This window comes from Mustela erminea, chromosome 15 (assembly GCF_009829155.1).
Source record: "Mustela erminea isolate mMusErm1 chromosome 15, mMusErm1.Pri, whole genome shotgun sequence".
Lineage (NCBI taxonomy): Eukaryota > Metazoa > Chordata > Mammalia > Carnivora > Mustelidae > Mustela > Mustela erminea.
In genome coordinates, this window is record NC_045628.1 from 62,573,779 (window position 1) to 62,590,100 (window position 16,322).

Consider the following 16,322-nt stretch of genomic DNA (forward strand, 5'->3'; position numbering starts at 1 on the left):
GTACTTGATTCTTTTACCTTGAGCTGAAAATTTTGTCTTCTAAAACATTAGCATATCTACTTTATCCTGTGGTACATTTAAGCTGTTTCAAAATAATAATAGCAGTATTATAGCAACAAGACTACGGAATGAGATTTTAGATTTCCTTGCAGTTCTCCTTGTCCTCAGAATACATTCTCCCAAGGATGTACAGTTGAAACACTATTTTAGAGTCACTTGAATAATTCTGTTAACTGTGGTTATATCACCAACTTGGTAGTTAGGTTCATTGATTTTACTTTGTTGTCAATTTGGGGGATTTTTTTCTTTTAAATTTATACATATTTTTAATATGTAAAATAATGACATGATTCCAGAATGGAAACTATGACAAGAGAAGTCTCATTACCATCCCTGTCCCTTCAGCTCGTTTCTCCCTTCTCCATAGGCAGCCACTTGTGTGAGATCTTGATTTATCATACCAGAGCTTCCTTTTGTAAAATAAGTCTGCCCCCCTATCCCCCTCCCTGCAAGACACACACACACACACACACACTAGCCCTCTCTTTCTTAGGCAAAGATAGTGTAGCTTAAATACCTTGGCTTGTTTTCCCCACTTTATAATATACCCTGGAAATTTCTCCATGTCTGTTTGCTTATGATATGGAGCTCCTTTTCCCCCCAATATTGCATGGGCATGTCCTAGTTAATTCAGTAAGTGCCATTTTGTTGGAATTTTTTTGTTGCCTTCAAACTTTAGCTATTTAAAATAGTGTGGCCCAAATAGCCTCCGGCATGCATTTTGTAGTTTGGCCAGTGTATCTCTGGGATAGATCTCTAGATGTGGCCTTACTAGGTGTTATCAACCCCACAAGCTAGTTAGAGACTCAGTGCCTTAGGTTTGTACTGGAGACCAGTCACGTAGACAGCCTCTCTCTGACAGGTACTGAAATTCTGGACTAAGTAGGAAAGCAGGTATTTGGCATAAACCATATTCTATGTAGAGTTAAGGCACAGGGAGCCACTCTTGTCTGCTAAAGGTGGGACCCTCCAGAAATCCAGGTTGTGAAACACCAACCCAGCCTTGTAAGCAGTCTTTCGAAGGCGAGCATTCAGGTCTGCTTTGACTCACACATTTTCATTTTCACATACCGTTTTCATTTTCATCTCCGATTTCTTCTTGAACTTTGTGTTCATACATTTTACCCATTTCTGTTAGGTTTGTGTTTGCTTTCTTCTTGATTTTTCTTTTTGTGTCAGGGATTTTGCCTTTTGTAACTTAAGTTACTAATATTTTTTCTAGTTTGTCTTTTGGCTTTGCTGCTGATATCTGTTTGTTGTTCATGTTTCTAGACTTGGCCGTTTTGTTTCTGGGGTCTGTTTGTCTGTTTATGCACCGATACCACATTTCTAATTACAGAGATTTTGTAACATGTTCTATTATCTGTTAGGGCTAACTTCCCCTATCACATACCACATTGTTCTTATTTTCAGAGTATTCCTGGCTCTTCTTGTTTATTTATTTTTTATATGAACATAAACTTCCCCAACACTGAGAGAAAAAAAAAAAAAAGCTCTGTTATTTTTATAGGGATTATGTTAAATTTATAAATTAATGTTATAAGGAATGACATTACCATGTGATGTCTTACTGTCCCATAGTATGCATCTTTTACTTTATTGTGTCTACTTTTGTATCTTTTAGTGTTAACATCCAAGCTTTCTAAATAGGGGATTTACATGTTTCTTGGGTTTATGTATGTATATATGTATGTACGTACTTAAATTCCTCCACTCAATTTTGAGAAATGATCCTTAATGTTTCCATGATAGATTTGATGTTGAAACCCGGCATGTGTTTATTGGTGACCAGTCAGGCCAAGTAACCATCCTCAAACTGGAGCAAGACAGCTGCACCCTGGTTACAACATTCAGAGGACACACAGGTAGGACTGCAAGCCGTATCTCCATGTGCTGCGCTCACGGTGATGTATCACCGGCCGCGTGTTCTGGTGTTCGGCTGCCATGTTGTGAAAGTGACAGAGTACAGTGTGCTCAGATAGGAATGATACATTTAACTGATTTCAGAATGGTTCAGTAAGATACAGTGTCAGAAATTTTCCACAATTTTCAGTGCACACAAAAAAAGGAGCCAGTCTGTTTTAGAACTGTTGGTGATTTGGTTCTGTGTCCTGTCATACTGGAGAAAGCTAGTGTTGGCGTATATTGATGAGACATTGTTTAAGGCCATGTGGCGACTGCACAAACCCCGAAGGCTGAAAAGATAGCTGCCTCAGTTTGTCCTTTCCTTCCTTGAAGCGAGAAGATGGCGTGCAAGACAGACTCCCCCACTTCTAAGACAAGTGAAATAAAAAAATATCTTCATTGTGTATCTAGGCTACATAAAAAGGTACAGGTTCCTTTTTGACTTCTTCTGGGCTCTTCTATTATTTAGGATTTGTTTGTTGGGGAGAGAATCAGGATCTCAGGATCATGTAAGCAAGGTAATATAAAATAATCCATGCTTAGCCTCTGAAACACTTGAATAGTTGATAATGATTCGGGTTTTTTGTTTGTTTTTTTTTTTTAAAGATTTTATTTATTTATTTGACAGACAGAGATCACAAATAGGCAGAGAAGCAGGCAGAGAGAGAGGAGAAAGCAGGCTCCCTGCCAAGCGGAGAGCTTAATGTGGGGCTGGATCCCAGGACCCTGGGATCATGACCTGAGCCAAAGGCAGAGGCTTTAACCCACTGAGCCACCCAGGTGCCCCAATAATAATTCGTTTTTACTAGTATTTTTAATATGTGATGTTGACCCTGGGAAATGAGTCACTGCCTATTTTCATGGTTCTTAGTGGGCTTTTTATGTCTCCTGCAGATTACCAACTTATGATTTAGTACAGAATAAGGTTCATACTGAGTTTAGATGGCATATAAGAATACAAGTAGGTGAATAGGGATGTAAAATGGGACAGTACCTAGATCATAAGGGATTTCCTCAGGGGGAAAAAAAGGAATGCATAAAGAGGAAATTGAATCCAGGGGAAAAGAGTCTTAAAAGATAAATTTAACTATCTTTGTTTTCTGGGAAGAAGAACACATAGAAGCATCCACTGTGGATAGGACCCAGGTCTTTCCTGATTGGGTTTCTCTTTTTAGCCACCTATACCTGGCCTGATAGGGACCCAGAACTGTTCCCACCTCAGGAACCTTAAACTTCTTTGTTTCACTGCTGACTCAGTCTTCTAATCTTTAGCTTTTGTAAACCCTGCCTCTGGCCCCATTTGCTCTTGTCGGTGTTAACCAGTCAGTCTTCAGTCCCTCATTCCTCCATGTCTGCGCCCCATCCTCTCTTGCTTTCCACAGGGGTGTCACTTCAGCCACGAGCCGCCTCGCGCTCTTGGTTCAGGTGCCCTGGTGCTTCCTGGAAGGACAGGTGCCCCATTCACACTGTCCTCGTGGGGCTGCGGCAAGTTGCACGTAAGCCTCAGGCCACCATTACCACTGCCCATTCAGCATTCCAGTCCACCTGCCAGTGTCGCCTCAGTCCCTCCACACAGCCCCTCCACAGTCCCTCTATACTCCCCAGGACTTCTCCAGACCTTCGCTGCTCTCCCTGAGCCCCTGCCCCCTCCCCAGCTCCTCCTTCAAGGAAGAATAGAGGTGATCAGATAGAAGCTTCAGAAATGTTCTTCTTCAGAGCACCTGGGTGGCTCAGTCAGCTAAACATCCGACTCTAGATCTGGTCATGATTTGGAATCGAGCCCCAGCTTCTCGCTCAGTGCTTGAGATTTCTCTCTCTGTGTCCCGTTCTGCCCCACCCCCCCCATGCCCCTGTGTGCTCTCACACTCTCTCTCAAATAAATAAATCTTTTTTAAAAACATTTTTTTTCTTGCTTGCCCTATATTCCTCCCCAGTAAACACACTTCCTCTACCCCTTCCTCATCTTGGGCCCTCCTGCCTCACTGAGGAGTCTCCTGTCCTCTGGCCCGGGGCCGATTCTCCTGGGGTCTCCACATCAAAAACTCTTCTGTCTCCCTTTGACTCACTCATTCTTCTCAGTGTCTTACCGTGCTTAAATGTTTTGGCTTTCTCTTCAACCAACAGAATCCTCTCAATCCTGTATCCTGTTGAGGCAGTTTTTGTAACAGCTGTGCTGCTTTTTTCTTTTCTTTTTTTTTTAATTACGGTAAAATGTACATAATCGAAAACTCACCGTTTTCATCATTTTTAAGGTTGCAGCTCAGCGGCATTAAGGACATTCATACAACATCTATACAACATTTTCTGTCTTATAAAACTGCAGCTCTGACCCCATTAAACACTGACTCCCATGCCCCCACCCCCAGCCCCTGGCAGCCACCATTCTACCTTCTGTCTCTACGGATTTGCCTGCTCTGGGTGCCTCACAGGCATCCTGCAGGTTGCGTGGTTTTGTGACTGGCTTCTTTCACTTGGCATGACGTCTTCATGTGGTGGCAAACAACAAGCCTTCTTCAAAGAATGTCATTTTCCGGCTGCTTCAAATTCTTCACCTCTCATTTGCCTTCCACCCACCTGCAGTTTGGCTTGTCTCTCGCTCCTCTGACACTGCTGTCCCCAACGTGGCTGGTGACCCGCTGGTTGCTGTATCCAGTGGACGTGTTTTAAACCATATCATACTTAACCTTCCGCAGCGTTAAACATCGTGGCCCTTCCTTCTTGCTTGTAACAGCCCTCCCTTTGGCTTCCGTGACACAGTCTCTCCCACTTTTCTTCCCCTCCTCTGACTGTTCTTAGTGATCTTTTTTGGTGAGTTCTGCCCTGGACCCTGGTCTCTTTACACGCGTTGCTCTCCCTAGTTAATCGCAGCCACTACTCCCTATTGTAGAAATAAAAGGTACAGTTATTTCCTCAAATTCTTTACAGCCCAGTGAGAGACAGGAACCAAAAAGTGACAGGGCAGCAGAGACATGGGGAAGCCGGTACAGGGCACTTCCAGGAACACAGAATGAGCACTTAGCTCAGACAGGTTTGGGAGTCTGTCAGGAAGGCCTTCTCAGCAGAGGTGTTGCTTAACCTCAGATATTTGGGAAGGAATGAGCGTTGAGTTCATGAAAAAGAAGTGAGGCGAGCACTCCAGGCGGAGAAAACCAGTGTCATCCAAGGCATGGAGATTGGCAAGAGTGTGCTCTCCTGGGAACTTCAGTAACTCCTTTTGGCTGGCATACTGAGTCTGAGGTGGCGGGCCGCCAGAAAGGAAGCGAGAGTCCATTTGGATCACTGAGGCAGTAGCCTGACGTCAATGCGAAACTGTAAGAGTTTTAAGCAAAGATGTTAACCTGGTCAGAATTTAAAAGATTGTTCTGGCAGCAGAATAGAGAACATAATTGGAAAGCTAGTAGGAAACTGCCCCTCCGAATGTGGCAGGAGGAATGGGAAAGCCAGGAGTGGATGGGCCCAAAGTGAAATTTTGGTGCTGAGTTCGGCATGCCGAGGACCTGACTGGGTAGTTCCCAGACTTGGTTTAGTCAGAGGCGACTTCCAGCCTGGCTCCTTGGTAGGCAGCCATTCACTGTATGGCTGAGAGTGGTGGTGCTCTGAGCTCCCTGTTGCTGCCTCTAGGCCAGAAAAGGGGCGTGGCTGTTTCTTACTGCTGCATGGGGAGCCAAAAGTGGCCTGAGGGTTTCCTGTCTTCTGGGTTAGTCCGAATAATAAAATGTCAACTTGGCATTATGCCTTACCTTTCTCAGAGTTTAAAGCATTCTTTTATGACTTTATCATGAAGCATCTTTGAGGAAGACCAGATGTGGCCCAGGAACGTTGCTAATTAACAGGAGGGCAAATGTAGCAGGTCACATAGTCAGCTTACTACTGTTATCCATAGACACTGGTTTGCACCCACCGCCAGTCTGGCTACAGCACAGTTCGTTCATCTGTAGCCAGAGCAGGGATGTCTACGAGATTCCTTGATGATGCAGACATATTGTTGAGCTCCTCCTCTCCATTCAGCCCATCCTGGGCCCTGAGAGGTCCCAAACTCTGGGAAAAGGGGTTTTGTAAGGATTAATCTCATTCCCTTACCCCCAAAACAAAGACTTTAAGATGAACCCAGATCCATTAAAGAATGATATTGGGGGTCTTATCAGTCCAGATCCAAACTCAGAAGCATGCAGTCTGGTATGTATACAGAGTCCTAACCATTCATCCATCACTCTCTGTTACAGTACAGAAGGTCATATAAAAATGTGGGTTAGAGATGGCATTGGCCTAATACCACAGGCCAACATAGCATTTACTAATCCATGGGGACCCAGGAAACTAGTTTTATGTTCCTTTGCTCCCTCTGCTGGTTTTATTTCTGGAACTAAATGCTAGGTATCATAGTTCTTTGCTATTTCTGCAGAAATCAGAAAATACTTCTACCAAAAAGTCCTACTGACTTGAACAAAGGCAGAGGGGAGAATCAGATTTTAACCGTTGGAAATCCATAGTATCAGTAAAGTAACTTTTTTCTTTTATGTCTAAGGGTTATTTTGATAAGTATGAATGTACTAAAAACAGAAGGGGTTGAATAGAACTTGCCAAAGCACACTATTTAACAAAAAATTAAACACAGACTTGTTCATTAACTATTAGGGAAATTATTGAAAGTTACAGTGTAACTATAACAAACATAACTGAAACAAAGAGAGGCATAGTTCAGTGCCAATACGCAAGTTCAAATCATTAAGCTGAAAACTTGATTTTTGTTTATGGTGAAGGCTTTCCCATCTAGTAGACGCAGATTTGCATCGTTAGCCCTCCGCGTGATGAGTGCTGGGATAGAGGGGTGGATCAGACAAGCATAATGCTCGCCTACTCAGCTTGCAGTCGTGGAATGCGATCATTAAACCAGTAAACACAGGTAGTTCCTCAAATGGTTATGAGTGCAGCAAGTATCGCGATGCTCCAGTGCCCTCAGAGGCTGCTTCGGAAGCAAAGAAGAAGAGGGCTTCCCTCTCCAGGGCGCTAATGGGAGATTTCCAGGGAAGTGGTGTTTGAATGAAACCTTAAGGAAAAAGAGGAGTTACCCAGGGGATGAGATCATAATAGGCCCCACGTGTGTGAAACAGGTATTTGGAAGGGAGTGGGCAAGTGTGAGCAGCAGTATGGCCACCTGTGGGTGGTGTGGAGAGCCAGAGGCGAGGTGTAGAGGTTGAACTCCTGGGCCATGTGAGTGAAGAACGCCGGCCGTTGTTCTCAGGCGCTGTGAGATCAGTGATGATCACACGACAGCACACATCACACATCAGTGATGAAGTATGAGCAGGGCGGCGGCCTGCTTTCCATTCTAACAAGTCAGTGTGGCAGCGGTGGCACTGGATTGCGGGGGGACGAGAATGGATGTGCAGAGACCATTTTGAAGGATGGCTGCTGCCAGAGCCCCACTTGTTTGGACTGGGAGGATGGCCGTGGGCGTGGTGGGAGGCCTTTTTAGGAGATCAAGTGGCACTTGGCTTTTGGGTGGGGCATCCTGGGTTTCTGTTGGGAGCATTTGGGTGGATGGTGATGCTGTTTGCTGGCACCAGGAGCACTGGAGGTTCGAGCGGTCTGGGGAGAAAGAGATTGGGTGCTTGGAGATGACCCTGGGGAGGCGGCAAGGAGACAGCAGCATGTCTGTTGGTGGATTTTGGGAGCAAGGGGTCGCCTGCAGGTAGAGCATGTTCAGCTTTACAGCAGCCTCTTCACTTCAGCAAAATGCAGCAGCTGAAAGGTCAGAGATTTAATTCAAGAGACCTTGTGTTCTCTTGAACACAGGACTTGCTTCCTCGCTCTCCTGTCGTCACAGGAAGCCCGCACACCTTCTTCACCTCGTAGGTGGGATGGCACGCTCTGGGCGAAGTGCCCCGTCACACCAGTAAGGACAGACCCAGCCGTTTCCAGCCCCAACTTGGCAACACTTCACATAGTCTCTCTAGCTTTTGCAAGATACGTTGTAAAAGCCTCTAAAAAATGAGTTCACTGTGCGTTTTTGTGACACGTATTAAATTGCTAAAAGTTTTCCTACTCTTTGATCTGATGCATGTTTGGGAATCTCTTCTAACTAAATAGGAACATGATCAAAGATTTACAAATAAAAATGTTCATCTTAGCAAAATTTATAATAATTAAAAGTTGGGAAAAAATGTAACAGTAAGTGAAATAAGGTACATCTGTGTGTTGGGATATTATGTAATTTTTCATTTATGAGAAAATAGAAAATTTTATTATGACAAAAACATTTATTTTTAAGAGTAAATTCATTTCTGTTGGAAACTGCTTTAGCAGTCCTATATTATGCAGGTCAAAGGTAGGTAAAAGACACCACGAAATGAGGGGGAGCAGAAAGATGGAGGAATCTGAAGGGAAGTAAAATGAAATAGAAGAAATGATGTTTGTGATTTGAAATATCATAAATCCAGAAACCCACACCCACCGTAGCTGTTCTCCGACCTATATATGGAGAGCAAGGAGGACACTGTGGATGAGGACTGTGCCAAGGTGCGGGTCTGCGCTGCTCTGGAATGCAGGCTCGCTGGTGGGGGTTGCCTTTCTGTGCTGCCCGAAGCATCTGTAAGGACTATTCAGGAAGGTATCTGCTGAGGGCTGCTGGAACACTCTCCTGGGAAGGAAGAGGCCATTCTGTCAGCAGCTCTCCTCTCCAGTCCTCTGTGCCCTCCACCGCCCCACACACCCCCATGACTCAGTGTGCTGCCTTCCCATTGGCCCCCATCCCAGGGCTCTGCCAGACGCCTCTGCAGTGATGGCTTATTAATCTTTATTGTCTCCCATTACTCTCTGCCATGCAACTCACAGGCAGGTGTGTAAACATTTATTAAGCACCTACTGTGTACCAGGCACTGGGTACTGCTTGAACACTAAGATACAGAATGTAAAGTCTCCTGTGGGAGATATATATCTGATAATGTTCCAATGCAGTGGTTGAGTTTGAGGATAGAAACACACAAAGCAGTGGGAACCTCACTTGAATTGAGAGTGTTGGGGAAGGCTTCCTGTAGCAGACAGCGCCTGAGCTCCACCTTGAAGAAAGAAAAGGGTTACTTCAGTGATCAAAGGTAAGTCGGGCACTCCAGGCAGAGGGAGTAGCCCCGTGTTCCGTGAGAGAATGCCCCACCAAACACAGCATGCATGCCCTTCTTGTTCTCCAGACTAATCCCACGATCTTAGGCTCCGTTTATGTTGAAGTAGGATCTGAGTCTTGATTTGATTATATCCATGGAGCTTAACCTGGTGTCTGCCTTGTGGAAGATGCAGAGTACATGCCAGTTGCACTGATTTGCACTGAGCGCTATGGTTTGTGCTTTATACCCCAGCCTCCAAGAGACACCATTGTTAGGACATGTACCTAGAGCTGGGACGGACTCAAGAGTTATTTGTTGTTCTCCCCAGTCCCCTCCTCCTCCCCGTCTTGAAGCTTTTTCTTCCATTTTTTCAACTCTTAACTGAAGCGCAGTGGAAGACCCTGAGCCCTTGGGGTGTTCACAAGCTGATCCAGGACCACTTGGGTTCGGTGGTAACATGGCCTTGGTTTCGTTCAACGTGAGACAGCTCTTTGGTCTTCCTTGGTCTTTCATGACCTTGGCGTTTTTACGTACTAGCCAGAAGGTCCTTCCATTTGAGTTTGTCTGTTGTTTCCTCATGGTTAAATTCAGGTGATGCATTTTTTATAAGAATACCATAGAAGTGTTGTTATGTCCTTCTCAGTGGATTGTGTCAAGAGGCACATGATACTGATTTATCCTGTTTCTGGTGATGTTAATGTTGATCATTTGGTTAAGGTAGTGTCTGCCAAATTTCTCCACTTTAGTCAGCCTTTGTAATTCAGAAGTATTTTACAAGGAAGTATTTTGAAACTGTATAAATACTGTTTCTCATCATATTTCTGATAGTAATTTTACTATCCACTGAGACTCCATTGATGACTCTTATTAGAAACAATTGACTGTGGTGTTTGCCAGATTGTGCTTTTTCTAGTCATTATCTCTTCTACAATTTTGGTTGGAATTTTTTTTATAAGGAAAAGCTTTACTTCTCCCCCATATTTATTTGTTTTTTCCATTGCTTATACCAATATGGCTCACGAGTTCTTAATTATTTCTATGTGTGAGAATTTTACTACCACTCAACTTACTTTCTTGCTCTAATTGTCCTGGATTTGACCAATGGGACACTGGCTTCTTCATGCTGGCTTTTGTGACTTTTTGACTGTCCCTTCACTTTTTTTTTTTTTAAGACTTTATTTATTTGAGAGAGCATGAGAGAGAGAGAGAGAGAGAGAGATCACAAGTAGGGGAGAGGAGCAGAGGGAGAAGCAAGGAGCCTGATGCAGGGACTCGATCCCAGGAACCTGAGCCAAAGGTAGATGCTTAACCAACTGAGCCACCCAGGTGCCCCCTCTTCACTTTCTGATACCACATGATGTTCCTGGCTCATCTTGCATACTCTGTGCCTCAGTCCTAGAATTAACTATCCATTCAGCCGTTGTTTCTTTCATTGAAGAAAAGATAATATATAGAAGCCAGAATCTGGGTGCTCTGTGTGCACCCGTTGGCGGGGTGATCGTAGCTTCTCGGCCCTCTCAGTAGACAGAGCTAGGAAATGTCCCCACACATCTCTAACTATTTCTGTGTCTTCTGTGTTTGTGTGTGTGTACACACACATAAGTTCATACCGATGCTTCCAATTCCATTCTAACACCAAAGAGTTTATTCTAACCTCCCCCCCGCCCCAACAGCTGTAGCTATGATGATAGTGAGAAACTCAGCTCTCGTTATCCTCCATGTATTTACTTGCTCAGTCCTAAAATAAACATGGAATAGCTGCAGAATTGCTGACCTACATAACCCATATACAGACCTACTAACTAAAGTACTATGTTTGTGTACAAATCTTATATTTTGCCTTAGGCTGTATAGTCCGTCCAATTACTGTTTTCCAAAGAACTTTTGTCAGTTCTCCCCCTGCCCCGCTTCATTGTGGTTGCATCATTCATTTGTTATACAGTTAGGTTCACTAGTTTCTGTTCATATTCTATTTTGAGTCCATACCCTACCTCCCACCAAACATACCCCTTGTTGATTTTATTTACTTATTTTTGAGTATGTGAAACATTAATATGGTCCCAAAATACAGAACCAAACCAAAAAAATATACTCAGAAAAGTGCCACTCTGCTTCATCCCCTCTCCATTGCTATTCCTGTGCACCTGCTGAAGGTAGCTAAGCCCATTCATTTCTTATTTGCAGTTTTTTCTTAGATGAAAGGTAGCACAATGTAGCTATTTTTTTGGTGCTTTGCCTTTTTCACTTTGCAGTGTATCCTGGAAATCCCTTGCTGCCCTCCTAAGTGATCTTGTTCATTGTTTCTCCTAGCTGCAGAACACTGAGCGAGTACACCATAGTCCACTCACCCACTGTCTTCTGTGAGCATTCTCCTTTTGCATGTGTATCTTCTTAGTACTCCGTGGGGATGGGGACAGTATCTTCAAGATAAATTCCTGGGAGTGAGATTGCTGGATTAAAAGCCAAGTGCAGGTGTTGTTTGTTGTACGTGGCCTTCCCTGATGTGCTAGTTTGCAGTCTCATTAGCAATGTCTGAGAGTGCCTTTTGCCCCCATAGGTGTTCCATGAAAATATGTGTCATGCTTTTCCATTTTCTAGACCAAGAATTTTGGTAGTGGTTCATGCAAGGATGGTAGTAGTTAAGGTGGTGAGAAGTGCTTAGACTTCAGATACACTTTTGGAAAAAAAACAATTCAGAGTGTACAATAGATTGCTTTGGTTGGTGCACTGGTTTTCCAACCAGGGTCCTCCCCAATTCTGTCTAAGTACTACGCATCAGTGTTAACAGTCCATACCAGTAAATTTTTTTTATTTCCTGACTTATGAAGCCTGTGGTGACTCTCACCTTCCTCTTGGGCCAGCCTTAATTTTTTTTTTAAAGATCTATTTATTCATTTTAGAGGGAGGGGACACAAAGCAGGGGGAGGGGCAGAGGGAAAGGGAGAGACTCTCAAGCAGACTGCTTGTTGAGTGAGGAGCCCTGCGTGGGGCTCAATCTCATGGCCCTGAGATCGTGACTTGAGCTGAAATTGAGAGTTGGCTGCTTAACTGACTGAGCCACCCGGGTGCCCCTTAGGCCAGTCTCATTGTATATCCCAATAAATAGATGACATTTAATAGCTAATGCTAACTGCTCTAATAAACAATTTCTAACATTTCAATGGCTTAATGCAGCACCTTATTTCATGCTTGCGTTACAACCCAGTGCAGGTGTTTTTGAATTATGTCTCTCTTCCATATGGTAATTCAGGGACTCTGGCTCCTTCTAGAATGTGGTTTCTGCATGCCCTGAGTCTTAGAGTCCTTGAGACGTAGGTACGAAGAACAAGTGAAAAAGGGACATCTTAACCCCCTTGGCCTGGAAGGAACACAGATTACTTTTTGGGTTCAGTTGCTCAGATCTGGTGACACGCCCCCTAGATACAAGAGGGCCCATAAATATGGTCCCTGCAGGAGAGCACCTTTCCATGGAGCACTCCATTCATGGCTGGGGAGTGGGGCTCGAGCTAGACAGCTGGCTAACTCTGCCACGGATATTTAACCAAGTAAGTTACTTGGGTACTGTGTGGGAATAAATAACGTGTGTTGCGGGATAGAACATCTCGAAGTGTATGACACTGTCAAATACTGAAGAATGTTTAAAAAAAAAAAAAAGGTATAGCATAGTTCCCCCTCATCCCCCCAGTCTGCAAGGGACAAATTCAGGAACCCCCAGTGGATGCCTGAAACTACAGACAATACGGAGCCCTGGACATACTGTGTTTAAATCTCCTGTAATACAAGTTATATGAATGAGGTATCTTTACTGTACTGCACTCACCCTTCTTGGGATGATGTGAGCTGATCTGGGACCTGCATGATAGGAGGGTGTGAGGTGCATGACGTAGGCTCCGTGACACAGTGTTAGGCCACGGCTGGTCTTCTGAGATTCCTGTGGAAGAAGGATGAGCTGCTTCAGGACCACAGTTGTCCATGGGTACTTAAAACCCCAGGACGTGGTAATCGTGGAGTTGAACAGCAGGGAACGAAGAAGCGTTGGTGCACAAAAGGAGGAACAGTATTTAACTTGGAAGGATTAGTAAGTCTGGTAGAGGAGTTCCAAATAACGAGAATTGTGGATTAAAAAAAAATGTTTGTATTTTCATTCCTCTGCTCCTTCATTCATTCAGGAGACCACACTAGAGCCTGTGTGCCACTGGCCATGCTGCTCAGTGCTGTTAGGTGGCGGCAGGAGGCAGACTGCTTAGATTCGGCCGGGGTTGGGGGGGAGGGGGGTTGCTGTTTACTTGTACATGGACAGGAGTATGTTGTGCAGGTATGGCAAGAAGCGATGAGCCACAAGCCAGAATAGTGGGACTTCCCTCCCTGCCTTTGATCTTAAAAAAAAAAAAAAAGAAAATCCTTCTGAGAATATTATGTAAAAGAAACTTTCCTAAAAGCTTTTAAAGTGCAGCACTTTGTTAGAACAAATTGATCATCTAAATAAGAAAAATGTCAGGTTCTCATAAACAAGATGCTATTTTATGTTCTTTTCAGAATATAATATTTTTCAGTCATGTAAAAAAATGAGTATTTCTTCCATTCTTAAGCATTTATAGGCTTTGGGCTCATCCTAAATGGAAAAAGTTAATATTGTTCTCATCATGCAGGGGTTTGATTCATAAAGGGACTACCAGAGAGAAAGATCTGTCATAATATTTTATAGCCACACCAGTAGAGTAATGCTAATAACCAACGTGTGTACTGCACGCTGTGGTTTACAGAGGGGTCCTATAGAACTGATCCAACCTGATTATCACCACAGCCCTGTGAGGCAGGCGGGGGCTAGGTCCATAGCATCATTAATAATAGTAGTAGTTGTATGTAGATGTTGAGATGTATCGCCGTGATCCCCATTTTACAGTCGAGGAAATGGACACTTCAGGATATAAACGATGAACCTAGAATCTGTAACTTTCAATTCCCACAGAGAGAAAATAAATTTTAAATTTTGGTGTTGTGGTCTAATTGTATCTGTGAATTTTCAGAATAAGAAAATTCAGTCTAGCTTTTTAAAACTCTGTTCACTTCTTGCCTGTTACTGTCAGTGCGGCGGTAGTTAGAAGTTAAGAAAATACAGTTAATGTTTCCAAGTAATGTGATATTTTCTGTTCTTTGAATAACATCTCTTTCTGACAATTAGCTGCCTTTTTCATTTTCTTTTGGTTTTTATAGTAATTGATCTTATGGTATGTTAAATGTGGGGGGAAAATGCTGAAAGGGCAGGACTTTTATTCCAGGATCCAGTTTTTTGGGGTTTTTGTTTTTTGTTTTTTGTTTTTTCACTTCAGGGACTTATTTGTTCCATAAGGAGAAGAACTGCACTAGATCCTCACTCCTTTGCATTCACATTTATTGGTGCATAATACTGTTGCTTTGTGACTAATGTCCAGCTGTGTCTGTCCTCACAGGTGGGGTGACTGCTCTCTGTTGGGACCCTGTCCAGCGGGTGTTGTTCTCTGGCAGCTCAGATCACTCTGTCATCATGTGGGACATCGGTGGGAGAAAAGGAACGGCCATCGAGCTCCAAGGACACAAGTAAGGCTGCTGGTGCTTTTTTTTTTTTTTTTTTTAAGATTTTATTTATTTATTCAACAGAGAGAGATCACAAGTAGGCAGAGAGGCAAGCAGAGAGAGAGAGAGGAGGAAGCAGGCTCCCTGCCAACCAGAGAGCCCGATGCGGGACTCAGTCCCAGGACCCTGAGATCATGACCTGAGCTGAAGGCAGAGGCTTAACCCACTGAGCCACCCAGGCGCCCCACTGCTGGTGCTTTTATTAACAAACTCAGGGGTGCTTGGGTGGCTCAGTTGTTAAGCATCTGCCCGTGGCTCAGGTCATGATCCCAGGATCATGGGATCAAGCCCCACATCAGGCTCCCTGCTTGGCATGAAGCCTGCTTCTCCTTCTCCCATTTCCCCCTGCTTGTGTTCCCCTCTTGCTGTGTCTCTCTGTCAAATAAATAAAATCTTCAAAAACAAAAAAACTCAGAGAAAAGATTCCCAGTGGAAAGCTAAGACAGAGGCGTGTGGTCCAGTGTCTGTGGCAGGATCTTAGCGTGGGAAGAAACATTGCAGGAACAAAAGAAATGACCCCTTGGACTTATATCTGTGCCTAGATATGTTTATTTATTTATCCCTCATTTAATTCCATGGAGGATTTGTGAGTGATTGCAAAAACCATAAAATAAAATAATGGCAGCCAAGAAATAAAAAGGAGAAATGAGAACCAGGGAGACTTATGGATAAAAATTTAAGAATGTGAGGAAAAAGAACTTAAAAAATATAAGCCAGGAAGGCGTATGGAATTTCAGTAATTGAGTTCAAATGTGGCAGGATTCCTGGCAGCATAAGGAAAAGGGGAGAAATAATATCCTCACACTATATGTTTGGATGGAGGTTTCACCTTTATTCAAATCAGGCTCTTCTTCCTTGAGGGGCAGATTTCACAGGGCTGAGCAGAAGAACAAAGAAAGCTTTGCCTTTCCTTGGAGCCATTCTCAAACTTTGCAGTGTGCAAAGGGGCACAAAGGAATTTGTTAAAATGTAGACTCTTGGACTGTGTCTTTGGAGATTCCAGCCACCGGTCTGGAACTGCAGGTGTCTGTGCTGTCCCAGTCCTCCCGGGCAGCTCTCCTCCTGGCCCTCAGACCACACTCTGACCTACCCTACCCTGTGCTGCCCGCTGGTCCTGGGGGCAAAGCAGGGTCATGTGCAGAAAAGAACAGGAGATCTGCTTTCGAGCTCTAAAGCTATTCGGAATTGTTTTTAACTTGTAAAGTTTTTACAGTGATGTTAAGAGCAACTCTCAACAGCCATAAACAAAGGCTCCAGCAAACAGACTAGTTTTAAGCAACATTAGCTCTTTCTGTAAATCTACCCAGAAATGCTGATTTTAAAATGTTCTCCTAAGTAGTTACATCTATAGTTGGGATTATTAGTTATGAACGGATTCGATTTTGGAGGGCCTCCTCACAAATAATTATCTTAGTGTTAGAATTTAGTCTTCGAGAAGGAGCTTCTTTCCCACATGAGAGAATAGACCCGTTGTCTGGGGCCTTGTCTGGCTTGTGGGGCCACTCGGAGCTCGTCATCAGCTCATTAGAGGAATCGTTCCCTTGTATTTGTCTCCATGACAAGGGGCCATGCATCAGTATTGTGTGAAAGGGTTGACATCATCCATGTAAATGAAGAGAAAGAGAAGGCAAACACAGTCCTATT

General features: G+C 43.8%; 1 protein-coding gene across 4 annotated transcripts in view; it reads left to right on the forward strand.

The window, feature by feature from the left end:
- The window catches only part of WDFY2 (WD repeat and FYVE domain containing 2), a 178,424-nt gene that overhangs the window by 137,497 nt on the left and 24,605 nt on the right, over nucleotides 1-16,322 (forward strand). For all 4 annotated transcript variants that reach the window (XR_004279123.1, XM_032314638.1, XM_032314636.1 and 1 more), the window contains exons 6-7: nucleotides 1,813-1,925; nucleotides 14,516-14,642. Coding sequence is in view for 3 of the 4 variants with exons in the window: in XM_032314638.1 (XP_032170529.1) it covers nucleotides 1,813-1,925; nucleotides 14,516-14,642 (240 nt within the window). In the remaining variant the exon portion in view is untranslated. The remainder of the gene's footprint in view (nucleotides 1-1,812; nucleotides 1,926-14,515; nucleotides 14,643-16,322) is intronic.